At 46.0% G+C, this 19,916-nt stretch overlaps 2 protein-coding genes across 3 annotated transcripts; both read right to left on the bottom strand.

Annotated features, from left to right (window-relative positions):
* Nucleotides 1-342: 342 nt before the first annotated feature.
* Nucleotides 343-10,261, bottom strand: POPDC2 (popeye domain cAMP effector 2). 2 transcript variants are annotated; one of them, XM_090150276.1, is made up of 4 exons: nt 9,266-10,261; nt 7,009-7,117; nt 4,320-4,836; nt 343-769 (listed from the first exon to the last, which is right to left on the bottom strand). In XM_090150276.1, the coding sequence occupies exons 1-3, from the start codon at nt 9,754-9,756 to the stop codon at nt 4,366-4,368; spliced, it is 1,071 nt and encodes a 356-aa protein (XP_090006402.1). In that variant the 5' UTR covers nt 9,757-10,261; the 3' UTR covers nt 343-769; nt 4,320-4,365. The 2 variants fall into 2 exon arrangements, with proteins under 2 accessions (XP_090006402.1, XP_090006409.1); XM_090150283.1 differs by having other exon boundaries at nt 4,458-4,836; nt 9,266-10,248.
* A 3,484-nt stretch (nt 10,262-13,745) lies between these two features.
* Nucleotides 13,746-15,425, bottom strand: COX17 (cytochrome c oxidase copper chaperone COX17). The gene is made up of 3 exons (XM_031613009.2): nt 15,216-15,425; nt 14,520-14,630; nt 13,746-13,963 (listed from the first exon to the last, which is right to left on the bottom strand). Exons 1-2 carry the CDS (start codon nt 15,332-15,334, stop codon nt 14,546-14,548), a joined length of 204 nt encoding a protein of 67 aa, XP_031468869.1. The 5' UTR covers nt 15,335-15,425; the 3' UTR covers nt 13,746-13,963; nt 14,520-14,545.
* Between the last annotated feature and the right edge of the window lie 4,491 nt (nt 15,426-19,916).

Here is a 19,916-nt window from a genome sequence, read left to right as displayed (position 1 = left end):
ACAAAAATGCCATTTCAGACTTTCCTTCTCACCAGAGCCCCAGTTTCTCCTCTTCCTTAATCCAAAAGAATCAATTCAAACCCTTTGCCAGAAACTGGTAAATTCTTTGATAAGCAGTGCTTGCCAGCAGTGAGAAACCTAATCCCTAGAAGGGCTTTCCTGGCCTTACTAGAGCGAATGCCTACTGTGATGTAATAGATCCACTCTCCATATTATGCCTTCCGATACATGCCCATTACCAAAGCCACCAGGCACCCCCAATTCCCACTGTTCCCATGGCTTTCAAACCACCTCACATTCTTCAAGCAGCATTATCGCCCTCTCCAACTCCTCAGACACCACCAACTTCTCCTCTGTCTTTAATGGGAATCATTAAATCAAAGGGAACACAGATCCTGTGAGCAGCTCATGCTGCTTGCAGCCGTATTGCTGTGCCATAGTACCAGGCCTGCCGACATGCCAAACCAGAGAATCACCCTGGGGCCAGCAGGTTGAAGCAAACTGTGGAGTGGGAGGTGCTGGAGGGTCACTGCAGTCCCACGCATGTGCTTCAATGTGCTCCTGAGTGTCCGTGTCCATGCAGGCAGACATTTTGGTGCGTGCTACAGAGTGTCCATCTGGTCAGAAAGGTGTGTGAGTACACACGCCCCCCAGGGGGGCTTGGGATCCAAACAGCCTGCTGTTCCCTAGAGCTCGGGGGTCTGCGTGGGAGCCAGGGGAGCTTGTCCTTTGCAGGGAGCAGGAAGGTGGCTCCGGAGGTTCTCAGAGGCTGTGGAAAGAAAGCAGTGGAACAGGAAGGAAAATTAAGGGGGAGAGAAAGAGACAAAGAAAGAAAGTTAGCGTCAGAGGAATAATTCTTACTTGTTTTGCAAATCTTTCCAAGACACAAACCTCACAGAGTTCACCATTACCTTTCCTCCTCACCCTCTCCTGTTAAATTAGCATGCAAAACCATATAATTCTTCCACACACAATAAATCAGAAAATGTTATCCAAGCACACTGAGGCAGCAAAACCAAAGCTTTTCCAAGCATCTTCTGTGATACCACTGGAACAAAGCCCAGAGCTCCTTTAGTTCTGCTCACAAAGCAGGTGTAAAAGTTCCTACTAATGTAGATACCAGGCTACAGCCCATCGAGCACCCATCCATTTTGCCCACCCAAGAGAAAGCCAGCTCACAGATGCAAAACTAAGTAGCAGCAGCTACGCATCTTGCAAGCATTTATAGAACAAGCCAGAGCGAATGCAATATGGAAGGGGGAAAAGGCAGGTGGCTTGTGGTTGTATCAATTTTCATTCAGGGATTAAAGCTTTGTTTGCTAGGGAGCACTGGGCTATACAGCAGTGTGCTGCTAAAACAAGTTTTGAACAGAACCCTTGAACCTGTCTCTTTTAAACAGGTGAATTACTGAAATAGCTGTTCTCCTGAAAAAGCATGTGCTCTTCAGTAGGATAACACAGTCTGTTTGCTTGCAAGCAGGCTAGAAATTCTCTCAAGGACTAGATGATAAGTATAGTAGGACAACACACAGGAAAGTTTTTGTATTGAAACAGCCTCAAGTTGCAAGGAGGAGGTTTAGGTTGGACATCAGGAAGAAATTCTTCACAGAGGTGGTGACCAGGGATTGGAAGAGGCTGTCCAGAGCAGTGGAGTTCCCACTCCTGAAGGTATCTAAGAAATATGCAGATGTGGAACTAAGAGATGTGGTTTAGTGATAAGATTCAGTAGGTCACACTAACGGTTGGACTTCGTGACCTTGCAGATTTTTTCCAACTGAGATCTATTCAAAAATCACTGTGGTCATTCAGAACCTGTTTCCTGCATTATGGTGTAGCAAGGTGGCAATGGTCAATGAAAAGAAAGATGATTTGCAGAAGCACTTCAGCAAGAAGAATTTAGAGAATTTAGAGAACCAGAAGGTAATTAGCTAGGCTGGAAGCTGCTGGAGAGACAGATGAGAGCTCAGGACATGGGAAAGCCCCAGAGAAGCTCTGAGACCACAGCTATTGCATACCTCAAGCAAGCTGTGGGGACTATCCCTGTTTACTGTTTTCACCCCTTTTAAGGCAGAAGTTACAAAAGTGCTTGCCCCAGGCTGCAGCAGGTTGGTGCAGCTGCACATGTGCCCAGCCAGCAGGGAGAACTGCAGCTCATCTCTAGCACTACCTTTTGCTGTTAAGTGCTCGGGTCATGGTGGAACAATGTCCTGGTGTGACAAAAGGAAGACCGTCCCCCTCCTCCACTCCAAACACAGACCTCTGGAACATTTGGGCTTCTATCACAAGTCTCTACTCCAAATATCAAGCCATGCTGACATTGCCTCTGTCCCAAGATCTAGAAAGACAAGAGCTTCCAAATGTTTTAAGAGGACTTTGTGACAGAATATGGACCTTTGTGTTGCATCCCATGAGCCTTCCCTAATGCGAATGTAAACAGGCACCTTTTGCATGCATGTTCACAGTATTGTCGTACGCCAAATACACTTGGCTGAAAGGTTCAATTCAAGAAAAGCTGTGGTATTCCTTGCCTCCATCACTTCCTTCCTTATTTTTTGAAAGCATTTGAAATTCTGATTTTACTGAGCTTCATCTACCAGGAGAATTCTGCCAGTGACCTGAGAATGGATATCCTAGCACTGAGAAAACAACATACAAGCAAAACACAGACAAAGTGCCTGTACCCCATTTACAGCACTAACTGCATTTATTTTTGATTGCATCTATGCAACAGAAATGCCTGACAGTTAAGAGAATGACTGTCTCATAACTGATGTTCCTGCTTCTCCAAGTAAGGACTGAAAAAGCTTCAAGTTTGTACCTCCGGCAGCGTACAGCCTAACTGTCAAATTAGGAGAACTCCTAAGCTAGAAAATAAATAAGGATTTTAATTTTTTTTTTTTTTTTGCGAGCCATTTTTTTTAAACTAAGCAAAACTCTTGCTATTTTATTTTGTTTTGTTTAAATCCAGTTCAAGGAAAACCAAACACACTTGTTCCTCTCCTGGCTAGCTCCATCATATTCCAGATTTCAAGTCAGTAGACATGGAAATGCAGGAACAGGCACATGGCTTAATTCAAAGCAGAATGGCATTGGACAGGAAGATCTTCCAGCTCCACTGCTTTCAAAACTCTTTTTAGCTTTCTTGCAGACTCAGCTTGGACTCATGCAGTGGTCACTTCTAGGACAGAAATCCCAGCCCTATGCTTAGAGCCTGGCAACTGGCTGCCAGAAAGCAGCATTTCAAGACAGCAGGAATGCACATTTGGAGACTGCAGCTGGCGTGCAGCAGCTGGCTAAATGTAGCTCAGCATGGAATTTATCTCTCAGCCACTTGTATGTGAATTTCAAGTATGAGCCAGTCTACTAGCTATTTCTGTTTGCCTGTACTGCCCCAATGTCCCCAAGCCCAGGAATTTCCTTCCCCAAGAGCAAGGAGCTGGCATTTTGGAGGGGAGCATTTTATTCCCACCTACCAGAAAGTAGAGCTTGGGGCATGTAAAAACAACATTTTACATTTGGCCTGCCAGAGTTCAGTGTCATTGGAGACTTTGAACAATGCACAGTGCTCCCCACTATTCATCCACGTTAAGCCCAGGAGGTGGTTTTACCTGTGCTGGCCTCACTGAAGTTGTCAGCTCCCTTATCTGCATTTACTCTCCTCAGTTCCACACCAGAGTATCTCCAGTCACAGCTCTACCTCACACAAACAGGCTAATCCCATGCTGTCCTTGCAGATACCCATACATCCCACTAACCTGGACACCATTATAGTGCCTCTGCCTCCCCAGGGGGATGGAGAGAACAAGGCAGGGAGGTGCTTCCTATGGGTTGGTGACCCCACTGTGTGCCTGATGCCTATAATTAAGTTTTTACCTCCTCCTGCTTAAAATCACGTAGGTCAAGGACATCTCCTTGGGTCCTCTGTATCAGCTGGCAAAAAAACACTGCCAAGTGCAGCAGACCTCACGGCAGTATCACAGTCCTTCCCAGCACCATGATGACCAAGCAGGTGCACCTGACAATCATAAGGTACATTTGTGGTGATTTCCTTGGCGAAAAAGAGGGCTGTGTGGTGTGGGTTTATACCTACTTGTATGCTAACCTCCATAACAGGAGAGCAAGGAATCCTGCGCTGGTAGTGGGAAGCCACCAGGAGGGAACTGGTAAGGCTGAGCAGCCACTATCTTCTGCTCTGCTTTGAGGTTGCTGTACCTCTGCCCCTGGGGATCTCAGGGGAGCCACCTGCACTTTTCCTTACCTCTGTGGCAAGCAAGGGCAAGAGGCTGGGGAACGACTTGCTGCCACTGGTAGGTACTTACGCAGGGGTGCCACATGGGGTGACGCATGCCCGTACAGGGAGCACCCTCACTTCATATACTCCCCTTCGCTCACATAGTCCATAAATGACCCTGGTAACTCAGCAAAATCTTCCAAGACAAGACTGGTGGAGTCCTCACCCAGCAGGTCGCTCTCGGCCCGGGAGGACCGAGGGCGTGAAGCAGGTGGTGGTGGTGGTGGAGGCTGTGGAGGGGGTTCCAAGGCCCCGTCCAGCCCATGGTCAGGCTGCGGTGAGCGCGGCAGCTCCTCGGCCTCCTCCAGCTCCCCCTCTGAGGAGGCCGGCCCCAGGACATGGTAGAGGCTGGGCAAGCGGATGTCAAAGCGAAGACCAAACTTGGCAAAGAGCTTCTCATTGAGGGAGTAGAGCTTCTCTGAGATGTCATAGCCCAGGTGGGAGGAGAAGAGGCGGGCAATGTAGCGGTCCTTCCTCAGGAGGAGGTACAGCCGCCGCCTTGGCCAGGTGATGTAGCTGCAGTCAGTTTCAGCTGTCAGTGTGACCTGTGGGGCAGTAAAGGAGTCATTATAGCCATTTTTTACACTAGCTATAAGACCAGGCCAGCAATAATTTTAAAATATACAACACATGACCATATATTGCGATAAATATAATAATAAAATATAAGAAACATATGCAGGGTGAAACACTGTTGGGCCAGAGAAGAACATCCAAATGTAATGGAGACACAGGCACGCAAACAAGTGTTGGAAACAAAATATCCCGGGGGCTCCCTTTCACTCCATACACAGGGGTCTCCTTGGCCAGTCACCTTGGCAGAAGGCCATCGGGAAGCTGAACATGGCTTGGCTGCAAGTGCGTGTCCTTGGGATTGATACCTAACACTGCTGCCATGCAAGCAGCTGCCCTATGAAAGAAATACAGGACCTAGAAGCTGAGAACTTCCCCAGGGCAAGGTTAGCGAGACTACGGGTCACACAAAATGCAGTGAGAAGAATCTCCTTTTCCTAACCAATTTCTGGCACAGCAATGAAAGGCCTCTCCTTTTCACAAGGGATTAGGTGAGTTGCGACAACAAAACCTGGTTAGGTTTTCTCCTAATCAGAGCAACAGGACAGGATTTGTTCATGAACCTCTGGCATCATCAGAGCTTCTGGGAGAATGAGCCAGCCACAAAACCCGACTACTCCAGGCACTGGAAGCCAGCAGGTCAGCAGCAGTGTGGGAAGAAGACGTGGCCGAAGCAGAAGACATGAGAAAAAGTGGAGTGAGTCGGGCACTTGCCACTTCTCAGTGGGCCTAGAACTGCTCAACCCAGACATCCACAGGGGAAATGTGGGCAAGAAAAGCCTTCCATGTCCTCTTCCAGCAAAGGTCCAGAGTCAAATATGCATTTTTCTACCCAAACGACTGTGGTGCTGGAATAAGGTTGAGATGAGATAGTCTTATCAGTGACATAGATAAGAGGAACTAGTGGGTCTAACACTTGCCCAAGATGCATGTTACATGTACGCATCAAGCTTGTTACCATATGCATCAAGAACAATGTTCTGCCAGGAACGTGGACCAGTCAAACCACACCTGATGAATTTTGGTCTCATGCAGCCTGATAATTCTTCACTCCCCTTAGTGAGCAGACAAGGATTTAGGCATTTCTAGCATGCTGCTGCAGCCTTTCCCTACCCAGACCAACACCACCTATCCCAGTGCCCTGGTGCAACTGATCTCCTTGACCAGGAGTTCTAGGAACATTTGATTCCACAGAAATTAGCTCAGAAAGCACTGCAGATGCCTGTCCAGAAGTTTCCTGCTTTAGATGGACCTTTTCCCTCAAGGAACAACAGATATTGTTCACTTTTCTCAACTCTTACTCAAGCAGAACTCAGGAGTGGGTTGAAGCCCGGTGCAGAACACAAGATACCTCCACCTCCGGCACAGCCATGCTGTTGTTACTCTCCATCCACCTCAGTAACTTGGCCTGACATCTCAATTTCTGTTCACAAGCTGTAGCCTGTGCCACCCTCAGAGGGTCAGCCATTCCCTGCTGCTGCTGCTCTGGTAGGATTGCGATGATCAGTGATGGCAGAGGTCTCAGAACCAGTCACCATGACCCCCCCCCTCACGGTATCCAGGACAAATTCAGACCTGAGGAAAGCAGATATGGGGAGCTGCCTTGGCTTAACCAAGTCTGAACGTGGCTGTCCTCATAAGAGCATAATTCTCTCATGACTGTCCCATCCTCCCCAGGGATTAGCAAAGCCCCTCCTCATATGCCTCAACTGGCACACTCTAGATTGACATCCTGATAGCTATCAGCCAACCTCATGGGTTAAAGGCGGAGAGATACGGGCTTGCATAATCTCCTCCAGAAGGAAAGCCAAACAACAAATACTGTGGTGTTGACAGCAAGAGCAAAACCCTTTCAATTGCTGCAAATAACAATCGCTCTGGTCTCTCAGCAAGGGATTCCTCTGCTCAGAAAGGACCATATTCAGGCGTGAATCATCCTTTCTGCTTCTCCACCCCAAATAGATGCCATCCTGCCACAGAACAATGCAGCCCACTGGGCAAACATTTCAGTGTTGGCATCAGGGAGCATTCTGACAGCAGCAAGCCAGCAACCCAAGGCCTCCCTGCCTGCTGAACTGCGCCTGGCATTGCTGCTGACTGGCTGTAGGACACCAGGAATGAGCCTGGGTGACACTCAGGGTTACCTGGAACGTTCCTTCCTCGGAAGGTCGTAGTGACTCCCATTCTGGAGAGTCCAGAAACTGGTATGGAAAGATGTAGTGGAGGAACTGCCCATCCTGGCTCACACGGATCCTGCAGGTACAGGCAAAATGCAAAGGCTTAGATTGCAAAGGAGATATCCCATGAAATTGACCACACAGCCGGTCCCACCTGCAAGGAGGGGCCTTCTCCCTACCTCATGTGTGTCCCACAGCCTACCAAAGGCAGCTGTAAACACTCTGGTCTTTGAGGCTGTCTCTCTTTTTCTCAGTGGGAAATGAGATTCACTGCCACTGCCCTGCTCTCCACTTGTTTCATTTCTTACTGCATACCCAGACCTCACCAGGTGCAATGCCAGTCCTAAACCAGGACTTCTCAGTCCACAAGACTGCTGCTGTTCAAGTACTTCTCAGCCTGACCATACCTCTTTCTACATGCATCTTCCCACTTTCCTTTGAGTTGCATGAGGGCAGGCAATCCTCACCTCCATGCTGCACAGTCCTCTCCCAGAATCACACTGGCAGCATGCTGCAAGCTCATAGTTTGCTGCATATTCAATCTTGCAGCCTCTTGCCTTCCAAGCATCATTTGCATAGCCTGGAACAATGGCAGGGCAGGCTGAAGCTCTGTTCTTTGCTCTGCACCACCACACTGCTGTATGCCACACTCTGCAGTAGCATGAGCTCAAGGGCAATTCTAGCTTTTAGGAGTTACGAGGCTCATTTCACTGCTGAATTCCACTTAGTTAGATCCACTGCCTGGGAAAGTCAAGGACTGCAAGAATTTCTGTTCCAGGCACATCCTGAGCTTCCAGCCCACCTTATCTTGTTATTTTTCCATTCCAGAGAGGGCATCAGAAGAGCAGCAGTGCTCTGCAGGGTCAGCCACGGCCTTGTAAGGTAGCAGGGTGGGTAGCAAGAAATGCAAATCCAATCCCACCTCCACAGAGCATCTCATAGCAAGATGCATACTTCCCACAGCAAAAGAGAGCAGAACAACCTCACCAGTGCTGGCTTACTGTACATTGCAGCATTTTGTGCTCACAGAGCAGCAGCAGATGAGCCAGTGCAAGGCAAAGCAGCTCTCCCCAGAAATGTTATTTGCAAGTCTGGTACACTTCAAAGGAGGGTGTTCAGCCTGGAGTTTGGTAAGGAGAAGGGCATCCAGTAGAAATACACATCCCCAGTTTCCTCTCAGTACATTGCCTGGGTTGGTAGTCCCAGAACACTCTTAACACATCCCCCAGAAATGTCCAAACATACAAGAAAAAGCAAGGACAACCCTTCTTCATGCACCCCCTCACCTCCAGTGCGGTAGACCACAAGTTCCAGGTGATGCTGGATTCATCTTCCCAAAGGAAAATCCTTGTGAGACTTACAGGTCTCTTTCCTTTTTTACTCTCTTTTGACATTAATGCTGAGTGCCTGGCAGCAGTTAATATCACTACTATTTTCTGCATTTAGATTTTGAAAATTAGAACACTCAAGGGAGTGTGCCACAGGCTCTAGGGTAAACAAATGCCAGTACCTCATCAGCACTGTTCACTCTACAATCAAACCCCCCAGTAAATAAATAGCAAATGAACATAGCTTGAAGGCAAACAGCTACAACCATCTACAGATCCTCCGTGATGGTCCAGAAGGAACAGCATGGATGCATGACAATACAAAAAAAGAAAGGGGCCTGCTGAGGTGAGATGGATTCTCTTTTGACAAAATGACCCTCAAAGTGGAAAAACTTGAGGGTTCAGATAATGGGGATGGGGAGGGAGCTCTCCCTTAATGCTGCTGGCCAGGGCAGCAGGTGAACCAAAGACTCGCAGCAGGTGAACCAAAGACCCCTGCTTGACATACTCAGTCACCCATAGCACAGAGCTGTGTTTGGAACCCACAGAGAATACAGGTTCTGACACACCTCCTGCTCTCATGGCTCCAGGTCTGCTCCCACTAGAAATAAAATCACTTTAAAAAGACAAAGAAAGAGATAAGGAACCGCCAACGTTATCAGAAGCACAGCTGTGCTAACTGTGCATCATTACCTGAACTATTTTTATATATAGAAAAAGCCCAAAGGCAAATTGAAAAGAAAAAAAAAACAGCAAAAGCAGCAGGTAGGTGTATATCACAAAGCCCTTTCAGAGGAAGGAAATAATCACCACCCCAGTCAGTACGGAGGGAGAAAACTACGAACAGCAGCCTCAGTGCTTTGCTGTGGGCCTGCTGGGAACGGGGAGAGCTTTACCTGCCAGACAGCAGCAAGGAGAGCCGGTCGATGGGCGTCTTGCCCTCCACTGCGTAATTCTGGTCTCGGCCTAATGATTGCACTTGCTCTTCACAGCACTTCACAATTTCTCTGTAGACTTCCAGGGGTACCTGCAAGGGCAGGTACATGGCCTTGTAGAGAAGCTCAAACTCTTCGGGGACGGTGTCTCTGCGGAGTCGGTAAGCCAGGTGGGCCAGCTGCAGTACGCAGGTGAGGACGAGCAGTGCATTCCAGACTAAGATGTCAAGGCCACAGGCGCTCAGCCAGCCCCACAGAGCATAGCAGAAGTAGCCCGGGGCCAGGAGGCCAAAAATGTAGAGGGACCCAAAGATGCCGCTGCCACCCATGTAGCCCAGGAGGACGATACAGCTGGCCAGATGGTAGGCCGCTCCCTCCATGTGCACCTTCCAGGCATCGCAGGCAGGAGGCTGGAGGACAGCTTGGTCCCAGGAGGGGCTGCTGGTGCTCATCCTGCCCCGGCCGGCTGGAGTTAAAAAGCAATTGTCATATGCAAAGAGTGCAGAGGTCTGAAAGCAGAGCTGCTGGGTGGCTGTTCCTCCTCCTACTCCTCAGTGCCGGCTGGTCCCACAGCAGTGCACTTCACAGCGACATGTTAAAGCACTGCTAGATGTTTTCACTATTGAAAAATCCCCAAAGAGCTCACTTTTCCTCTTTGTGGCTCACAAATCAGGCTGGCCCTCTCCCTAGCTGCACCAAAGAAAAACAGATCTGGCAAAACAGAAGCTGAAAAAGCTCAGGCAAAGAGAAAGCAGAGGCCATTAGCTGGAAAACTCTGAGCCCAGTTAGAGATCTGGTTGCAATGCTCCTGTCGCCAGCCCTCTGGCAGTGAAAATGAGCCCGTGAGAGAGCAGCGGGGAGGGCGGCAGGGTTGGATTTGGTACGTCTATCACTTGGCAGCGGCGAGGAGAGGGACCCCAGAGGGATAACCATGTTTGGAATTGAAATCCAAGGAGCAAAAGCAGCAAGGGGAATGGAGAACAGGCACGCACCCGCCACTTAACATAACTCAGGCACCCAGATAAGTCCAGTGCAATGAGGGGAAAGGAGAGGGAGAGCAACGGGCTTTATCACTGAGAACTCCAGGCATCTGCAGGGCTCAGCAATGCTCTGCGCTCTTACAAGAGAGTGACCCTCACATGGAACAAAAAAGGAGAAAGATTGTTTCCTTCTCCTGCTGCAACAGTCAGCAGTGCCAGGATTTCAGCAGAAGAGAGGCTATTGCATAGAACGTTATTTTCCAGCAATGGGCTCTGCAACACAGCCTCTCCATGGGCAGAGCATTTCAGACCTAAAGGCTTGAGGTATAGCACCAGAGCACATTTGTGAGTGCAAGGGACAGAGCTAAAGATAGTGAGCTGCTGGGACTCTTTGTGAAGAGGAGATGATATTGCCTAAAAGTTCCAGAGCATAGCATTTGGAAGCATGCTTTGCAGGGACATCCCAACTGAGCGAGGATTCTTCCATCCCACGGGTAACAAGCCTGTGTTGTCAGCCATGTGTAAGATGTGTAAATGCAGCTTTTCCCCTGCTTCGAGTAACACGTTATCAGTCACACCGACAGGATCCACCCCGCTGCCAGGAAGCAGTAACATTTCAGGCATTGACGCAACCGGCATGGTCAGTCAACACTATGAAGTCAGCCTGCATGGGTCAGTGGGGTAGGGATAGGGTTTCCAAGGGTGGTTGTGTTTCAGGACGAGCTTGCAGCTGCCCTGCCTAACATGCCATTCCCATTGGCATCGTTCATTTAAAGAAACACAATCAGCTCTGCCACTAATAGCCCTCTAGGATAACACTATCAACTGGGTGAGGCACAAGCAATGCTTCATGGAAGCCTTAAAAAACACATCATGGTCTCAGCCAGCACAACTGGTCTCTGCAGTGACTAGTCTATGTGCAACACAGTGCTGTACTATTCCTAAGAGCAGCAAATGTACCTTGACCAGTTGCCACATGGTAAGGAAATAAAACAAATAAATCTTTGTCCAGAGGGTGAGTACAATCCTCCCAGAAACACGCTCCCGTTACGAATGAAGTGATACAGGGAAACTTGTCTCCAGTGATCCCTTACTTAAGAGAGAAATTCTACCAACTGAAGCATAACAAAGCTCAGCTGCAAGAGGTATCTGGCTTCTTTGCAAGGAGGGAAGGATGAACTTACAGCCAAAGCACTACAACAGTACTGGGAGCCAAGTTCTGCTTTCCCCACCATTGTCATGTTCACGATAGACAAGCTATTGTTGAGACCAATGTCTCTACCTCAATGCCTCTGAAAAACCAATATTATAAGGAACACTTTTTTTAGGAGAAGCTGGCATTTGATATAAAGGGGAATTGGGATATCAAGACTGGGAAGACTTAAGTTATGTTACACAAGATATGCAAGATAAAAATGAACTGCTGCAGATAACAATGCTGAACTATGTTTGAAGAAACATTCTAAAAAGGAAAGTTGCAGTAAGATTACCTCTAGGTCTGCCCGACCTGAATAATGGGTTCACTTCGGAGCCCTGCTTCAACACAGTTTGTTAAACTCCTCCCAGCTCTTCTTTTTCTTTCTGGTAGATCCCATTCCTGCATGTAACCTCAGGTCATAATTTCTCCTGCCTTTCCATACTATCAAAAAACTTCTGCAGTACTACCAAAGAAAGAGACCAAAAAAGTTACAGAGTTTACTTCAGGTAATTTCTCGAACTAAGAGACACTCAGGTTACACAAAGTTAACTACTCCTTAGGACAAAAAAATTGCTGCCCCTGCTATCTTCCAGGACACATCTCGCTTAGAAAAAAAAAACACTGATGTCAGTAAGTGCAGCCATTGGGATTGCAAAAAGCATTACAGTATTGGGACAGTCAGTTGGGATCAAGCCCTGACTAGTACTGTAATGTGTACAAATCAAGGCCTGTATCATTGAAGATACAGAATGAAGAGTTGTGAATGGCAATGTGCAAGAGTGCCTGAGCTGCTGAGGTTGCTTCCAGCATTTGTTTGGATCAGTGCTTGTGGAGGTGTCTGTAACCATTGCAAAATGACTGAAACACCAAGGCCCAAACCTTGCTTTCTGCCTTAAGAATACAGTGGCCATCTTCACAGCACGTTCAGTTTTCTATCCAACAAGAGTTTAAAGAACTTTCTTAGTTTTCTGAAAAGAGATTTTATTCTAATGCATTGCCTAGAATTGGAACACATGCCTTCTCAACTAGAGATGCTGAGGTTCATCCAAGCTGAGAGTGCACAAGCCAATACTGATTCAAGGGGAAAAGCTAAACAAACATTAGAAGGGAGATATCAAGCTCAAAACAATTTGGAATCAAGAGAGCAAATAATAAGATACTTGAGCAGCATCAAAACTCTTCACTGGAAGAAGACACATAGGCATTACAACAAAATGATCACGTGGGAAAGAAAAATAGACATGTCAAGCTCTTCAACTCCAAAATCAGCAGCATGTAAATGGTTTCTACCGACTTCTCACCTATAATGAACTCATTCAGTAGCACTTAACATTCAGTAACAGGTGATAACGCAAACCAGGTGCATTATATATTTGGCAAATAAATCTGTGTACTTAGCATTATCCTCTATCCTTGAGAGCAGCCCCACACCAAGAGATTATCAGTCTCAGATCCTGCAGCAGCTACACAACTGGTTATTTTCCTCAGGATGTATACAGACTCACCAATGATGCCGTAACCCAAAAAGTAATCTAATCACCTGAGTTGTGGACACTAAAACCTTGATGACCTAAAGTCAGAGAGGGAACAGTTAGACAATTGTTTTAAATTTATTATGTAGTGTGTTACTGACAACACTTTGCATAAGATATGGGAAACAGCTGGGAAAGGTCTCAAGACTGTTTCAGACAAGCTCAATCAAATGAGGTCAATAGCAAATGTACAAAGATAACTCGTACCATATTTAGTTGAACTACTACTATACAGTTCAGCCACATTTCCTTCTCCATTTCATGTCCTTGCAGCTACACTGAACATCACGTGCAGAATAGGGTATACCATCAGTCCCCCCCACATTCAGGCTTTGAATCCACCCCATAAGAATCCTGCAGTAATAATAATGGAAGCCTCTCAGCAAGATTTGACTGCAAGGTAATTGTTGTTTTTTAGTATACAGCTGTCCAGTATCTTTTCAGTACCTGCTGCACACTAGCATTGCAGCTCCCCAGCAAGCCTCAGCATGGCTTTGCTGAAAGCAGTAACACCACAATATCACTAGCATGATTTCTCAATTTGCATCAGGTGGAAAACCCACACCGAAGACCCACCTGTTCAACCACTGGTCTGACTGACTGATCCCTGTTCTCATTTCAATTAAAGCTTTCCTCATGCTCTCCATTCCTATAGCTCAGCATTCTGAATAAATATTGCCATTTTTTCCCTTAACTTTTTACTGAAAACAAACAAAAAACAGAAGTCAGGATCACTGGTCATTTTTAGACTTTTATTAAGAGGGAAAAATATATATCTTCTATACCAGCAATAAAGAGGTAACAGTGGAAAAGCTGCAGATGTGATACACAGTTTACCATTAAAGACTCTTTATAAATGGGTTCTTTTTTCATATTTGTCTTTGAAGCGAATTCCAGAAATAATTTATATTTCAGCCTTCCAGTACACCACTCACACAACAGTCATCATCTAGAAAAAGGAGGAAAGACAGCTTCATTAAACATGGATTCCCACTGGATATCAAGGGACTGTTCAGTAGTCTCTAGACATTAAGAGTACTGTATACATACAGCCCTACTCTGCTCTTAAACTGGTTCCAGAATTACTTTCTGAACTCTATGAGGTATGTCAATTCCCAAAGAATGAGACAAGAACAGGTCTTACTCTCTCTGTGACTTTTGCATTCAGATGAAGGAGGGACATGAATTAAACACAGTGTCCTACCATTAGAAATCTAAATTGAACTCTGGATTTCTTGAAAGAGAACAGAGGCAGGGTCAAACTTCACTATTCAAGAGCCACTCACAAGGGCTCTGAGCTCCCAGAAGCCTTTGCCATCCTCACAAGGAGAGCAGCAGTTACTTCAGGGTCAATGAGGTTTACCTGGCCTTCCCTCTTTTAGAAAAGATTTGCCCTCTGTCATCATGGACAGTACCTTGTACTTCCCAGTGGCACCAGCTGAGACATCAGGATACTTTAGAGGCAGAAAACAAGCAGTGAGTGCATTTCTGCAGGCTATACTCACCACACACATCATCTCGCTCATCCCACTCATATCTTGAAGCCAAGAGCTCTCATACATTCTTTGTGAGCTTCAATTAAGTGCCCGCAATTTTCTTCCCCCTTCTCAATGATGCTGCAAAACAAAAAGACTTCCAAGGCTCAGCAACAAAACATTATCTTACTATTAGTCAAAACCACACAGCTGACAAGCTGTTGAGGGCAAATAAGAATAAATAAATAACAATTAGGCTCCAGAGATTTTCTTTTTTTGCCTATCCTGTTTGGGGTAGCACTACCGGTGTCCACAATGAGCAGGTCTACTGGGATTTTCTTATACAGAACATGGCTGATGCTTCACTGTGTTGGGTGCTGATCTTGACAGCAAATTCTCATATCATTCAGTAAGGAGAGGGACAAAGTTTCTATAATACAAGACAGATTAGATTGGCTTTACCAATAAACAATGGGTTAGTCCAGTTTTTGGTGGCTTTTAGGGATTCTGGGAAAAAAAAAAAAAAAGGAAAAAAGTCCATCTACCTATTAAAAACAAAACCAAACACCTTACCGCACACAGTAACTTTCGATATTACTCGTTCATCCCATTGCACATTACGTATTCAAACAGCGGCCGGTCCCCGCTCTCCGTTACACCAGGCCGCCATACGTTAGACCCTAACGACGCACACAGGCAGCCCGAAGCCAGGCCAGGCCAACTCACCAGGCGTCCCGCGCCTTCTTGGTCTCGGGACAGGCGCAGCAGGGCTTCAGCGGCTTCTTCTCGTCCCGCGCCTCCCCGGCATCCTTGGAGTCGCAGCTGGCGGCCGCTACAGTCGACATGGCGAGTGGCTCACTGCTGTCACGGCCTACTGGAGACCCGCAGCGAGCTTGATTTCCTGGACGAGCCTCGCCTCACTGCGCCTGCGCGCATAGCCCGCGGCATGCCGGGAAATGTAGTTCCTAGGCCTGAGCGCGCCTCTGCGTGGGCGTCGCGCATGCGCGATGCGACCTCATGGTGCTCCGCTCTGTCTCTTCAGAGCTGCGCTTCCTAGGCTTGTGCCTGAAAGGGGTAGCTCCGTTCTTCTGCTACAGTTCCGTGCAACACAGTTTGCCAGATGGCCGAGGCTCCTCGTTTTCATCCCATCAGGGATGAGGCACTTCCTGCCGCCCCGTGTCTATGCAACTCCTCCAACAGGAGCAACAGGCTCCTGAGGAGGCTGCCTCCTGCCTCTGGAATGGTGTCACTTGTCACTCGCTCACCTCATTGACCACCTGTTTAATTACCTGCCGATCTCAGCTACCCATCCGTGGCTGATGAGGATGTTCAGGATGGCTCACAGAATCATAGAATTGCTCAGATTTGAAAAGACTTTAAAAATCATCAAGTTCAACCGCAACCTAACCATATTACCCTAACAACCCTCTGCCAATCATGTCATAGAATCATAGAATCACAGAACGGCCTGGGTTGAAAAGGACCACAATGATCTCCTAGTTTCAACCCCCTGCTATGTGCAGGGTTGCCACCACCAGACCAGGCTGCCCAGAGCCACATCCAGCCTGGCCTTGAATGCCTCCAGGGATGGGGCATCCACAGCCTCCTTGGGCAACCTGTTCCAGTGTGTCACCACTTCTGTGTGAAAAACTTCCTCCTGATATCTAACCTAAACCTCCCCTGTCTCAGTTTAAAACCATTCCCCCTTGTCCTATCACTATCCACCCTCGTAAACAGCCGTTCCCCCTCTTGTTTATATGCTCCCTTCAAGTACTGGAATGCCACAATGAAGTTTCCCCAGAGCCTTCTCTTCTCCACCTAACAGTATTGGTGCTCCCCCATATTATCTTACTATCTATTTTCTCAAGCTCTTAGCTCCTGAGCACCACATCCAAATCATTTTTAAACACATTCGGGGGTGGTGACTTAACCACCTCCCTGTGTCCAACTGGTTCAGCACACAGGCACTGTGAGGCCGTGCACCCTGGTTTGATGGGTTGTGATTGGAAGAAGTAAATACACAATATATTTTAGTAGCGCATTTTTAAAAATAGAGCCATTGAATTGTTGTATTATGTGATTAGCAACTTGCTTGCAAAACTGTAATAGTTTTAGATGTTGTGAGTGGTTATGGATGTAGCATTATAGACTAGGAAGCATGCTGTAAGGCTATACTCTTTCAACAAGAGACCTGCAGCAAAAGAAATGCAATAATGAAAAAACATGAGTAGGCTTATCAGACATCAAATGAAGCTAGGGTCTCCACACAAAGCCAAATTATCTCCCTCTGGGAGTAGATTGGGATGCAAAAGGTAAATATCAAGATACTCCCCTCTATCTTCCTTATTTTCCAGCACCTCGGTATATCTCATTTAAAGACAGGCTGCCAAACTTATCTCTCTCCAGGGACAAGCAGAAGTTAAGAAACAATGGTTGAAATGCTGAGTGAGCAAATTTTATGATTTTGGTATCTATAAATTACTTATAATAGGCATTCTACAGAGTACACAGCAATGAAAGCTTATCTAGAGGACAAGCACGGATGACCACTGGATGAAACAAAAGGTTGTTTGTTGGACTGCCATGATGCTAATGGGATGCTAGACAGTAGAAGAGACCATGGAATAGAAGACTGGAAACCTCATCAATCACTGCCTGAGATAGCTATGTATGTGTTAATTATCTCACAGCTAATTGGTGAATATGTGCTACCTGTGGAAATATAATGAACTCTGAATCACATCACCTTGGAAGGGCTTATGGTGGAAATATCCCAGCGCTTCCTGGTGCTGCTAATAAAGAATAACCGATTTAATGATAACAAAACTTTGTTGTTCAGTTTCTTAGCTTTGTTTCTTCAATTCAGTAAGAAGATGCACAGGTTCTGTATGTTGGCCAGGATATGCTTTTCCTAAATCCAAGCAAACATCCTGCAAGGTGGAGCTGAGATTGAAACTCTTATTGAAAGGTTGCACTGACACTCTAAAGCAGTGCTTTGCTATTGTTTTGTTTGTTTGTTTAATATATTGTGTTTTCCTTTCAAATTAACTAGCTTTGTCTTTTCTTCTTATAGCTTTCTCTACTGTTTGTTATCCAAAGACCTAGCTCTGGAGGTAAAAACCTCACAGGGATTTTCCAAATCTGTAAGCATCTTTTATTTAAAAACATCTTCCAGCAAAATATTTTATAGTCTAGCTAGAGCTACAAAATGCCAAGTGAAGTGGTGTGAAAATGTAATTGTCTTCGTTCTCTACACAAAGGTACAAGCCTGGAGAAACATCTCTGTGAGCAGCATACCATTTCATCTCTAGCAGCTTTCCAAGTTAAGGAGTAGCACTGTTGTTTTGGTCACAATGCCTGTGTGGTAATGGTTTGTAACAGATCACCCTGGAAGAAGGGATCACTTCTTGGTGGGATGAAGGGGCAAGATGAGAAGGAAAGGAATGGACATTTCACAACATGAAGTGCAGTCAACACATGTTCATCCTGATCATTCCAACCTGGAGTACAGGGCAGAAGGAAGACCACAGTTTTTGTCTTCTGATGCTACCTTGTACACAAGGATGAATGCTTAACTTAGTGCTTTTTGTTTTCCATTTGTCCTCTGTGTGCTGACAGTGGCAGGTGAATTATATTAAAGAATTTGTGTCAGAAAGCTGTTTTGTTAGAACAAATTTATCTACAAGTCAAAGAAAAGTGGCTGAAGGCAGGATGCAGAGATGAAACTGCTGGAAAATTGTCAAATCCAGTACCCACGAAAGGAGATTCAGTGAAAATCTCAGAGCCTCTGAAAGAGGTATCAAAACAGGTGCTCCTCAATCTACTGTGTCACTTGGCAGTCTGGCACTGGAAGAGAGAGTACAAGGAATACAGATGGTGCTGGACATTTACAGCTCTTGGTTTAGAGGAGTAATGGGTGAACTGGGGAGACTGCTCAGTTTCCATGGTGTTACAAATTATTTTCCCTGCACAACCTTTTATCAGAATTATAGAACATACTTCAGTGACTCATTTTGTAAGCATCCTAGTAGCACTGTGGACTATGCTGTTGGCTTCTTGTATCTTCAGCTTCAGCCAACTTAAAAAATTGGCTAAAAAAATGTGTTTGTCTGTTAGAGAGGCTCAAGGGGCCGACTTTTCAAGGAACCTCAAAAATATATTTACATTCATTGTTAACGTTATGTAGGGTGACCCCTTATTCAATGTCAGCTGGAAGCAGCAGCCTGGAGCAGATTGAGGTTTTCCAGATTTCTCACACATCTGATATACATGACATAAAAGGTGAATTTAGCAATGGAAAATCTGCACGGTGAAGCAGAGATAAATGTGTTTTGGTATTTTCCATGCAGTGTCTATTCTGGGATCTATTAACCCTTTACTGTTTTGAAAAAAAGACACCTATTTAATACTGATCTAGAGAAATGTTTTTGTCTTTGACCTAGTATAAATATGAAACAGCCACTGCCCCAGCAGCCCAATTAACCTGTGTCTGATTGTCACACAAGTTGTCTGTATTTCTGGTTAACAGTTATACATGCTACAAGAAAAGGACTTCAAGCATCAGAAAAAGATGACTTGTCAGGGCCCATTTACCTACCACATTAACTGCCTGTGTGCTGGATAGAGCACCTCTTCTAGATCAGAGTTGCAGATATGTAACTGCCCAGTATTATCTGTTCAGGAGAATGACGTGCTGGGATAGAAGGACTTTTGGGATGCAAAGGAAGAACTTAAGGTGATTAATTGTAACCCCTATAAATATCAAACTCCATCTTTAAGTGAAGGCTACTGGTTCACTATACCTGAGCTAAAATCACCTCAAAAAGTGATGTTGCAATCCTATTCCAGGCTGAAAAGGTAAATCTCATTTTTTCAGCACTACAACATGAACCCTTTACGCACGAATTCCATACCACAACACTTCATTGTCCCCTCCCGGGAGGGAGCCTGTATGGAAAGTGTTTCACACTAGAAAGTGAGTTGTTAAAAAAACATGATTAGGGTGGAACCATGATTACTTTTAAGGCATTTCTGTCAGTTTAAATGCTCTATGAGTTTAGTGCTGCAACAGATCATCCCTTGCAAGAAATTGAGCCCAATTTTCACAGTGTCAAAGGCTGGAGGTGGACAGCAGTTTGCAAGATTGCAGTCACCTTTTGTTTTTTTGCTTCATTTCAGAAGCACATTTACCGCCTCCATCCTTGTGAGGGCTCAGCAAACAACATTCCAGAGATTCCGAGGTCTCACGCTGGGATGAGGACTATATGGCCCACTCATCTATGGTGAGAAAAATGATGAGCCTCCTACAGTAACACACAGAGCAGAACTTTTGTCCTGATCAATATTTACAGCAAAAATTTCAAGCATTGTTATTGCTGCTTCTGCTAAGGAACCAATGTTTTTATGGAACATGTTAAGATTGTTTCC

This window comes from Phasianus colchicus, chromosome 1 (assembly GCF_987193195.1).
Source record: "Phasianus colchicus chromosome 1, bPhaCol1.hap1.1, whole genome shotgun sequence".
Lineage (NCBI taxonomy): Eukaryota > Metazoa > Chordata > Aves > Galliformes > Phasianidae > Phasianus > Phasianus colchicus.
The sequence above is the reverse complement of the archived record's forward strand: the minus strand, read 5'-3'. Positions and strand labels throughout refer to the sequence as shown.

Bases quoted from the DNA above. Each gene is read 5' to 3' on its own strand.
- POPDC2 (XM_090150276.1), bottom strand. From the start codon at position 9,756: ATGAGCACCAGCAGCCCCTCCTGGGACCAAGCTGTCCTCCAGCCTCCT. The intron at 7,118-9,265 runs GTAAAGCTCTCC...CTGTACCTGCAG, and splicing joins TCCTTGCTGCTGTCTGGCAG to GATCCGTGTGAGCCAGGATG. The intron at 4,837-7,008 runs GTAACCCTGAGT...ACTGCCCCACAG, and splicing joins CCGAGGAAGGAACGTTCCAG to GTCACACTGACAGCTGAAAC.
- COX17 (XM_031613009.2), bottom strand. From the start codon at position 15,334: ATGTCGACTGTAGCGGCCGCCAGCTGCGACTCCAAGGATGCCGGGGAG. The intron at 14,631-15,215 runs GTGAGTTGGCCT...TTTGTTTTGCAG, and splicing joins AAGAAGGCGCGGGACGCCTG to CATCATTGAGAAGGGGGAAG.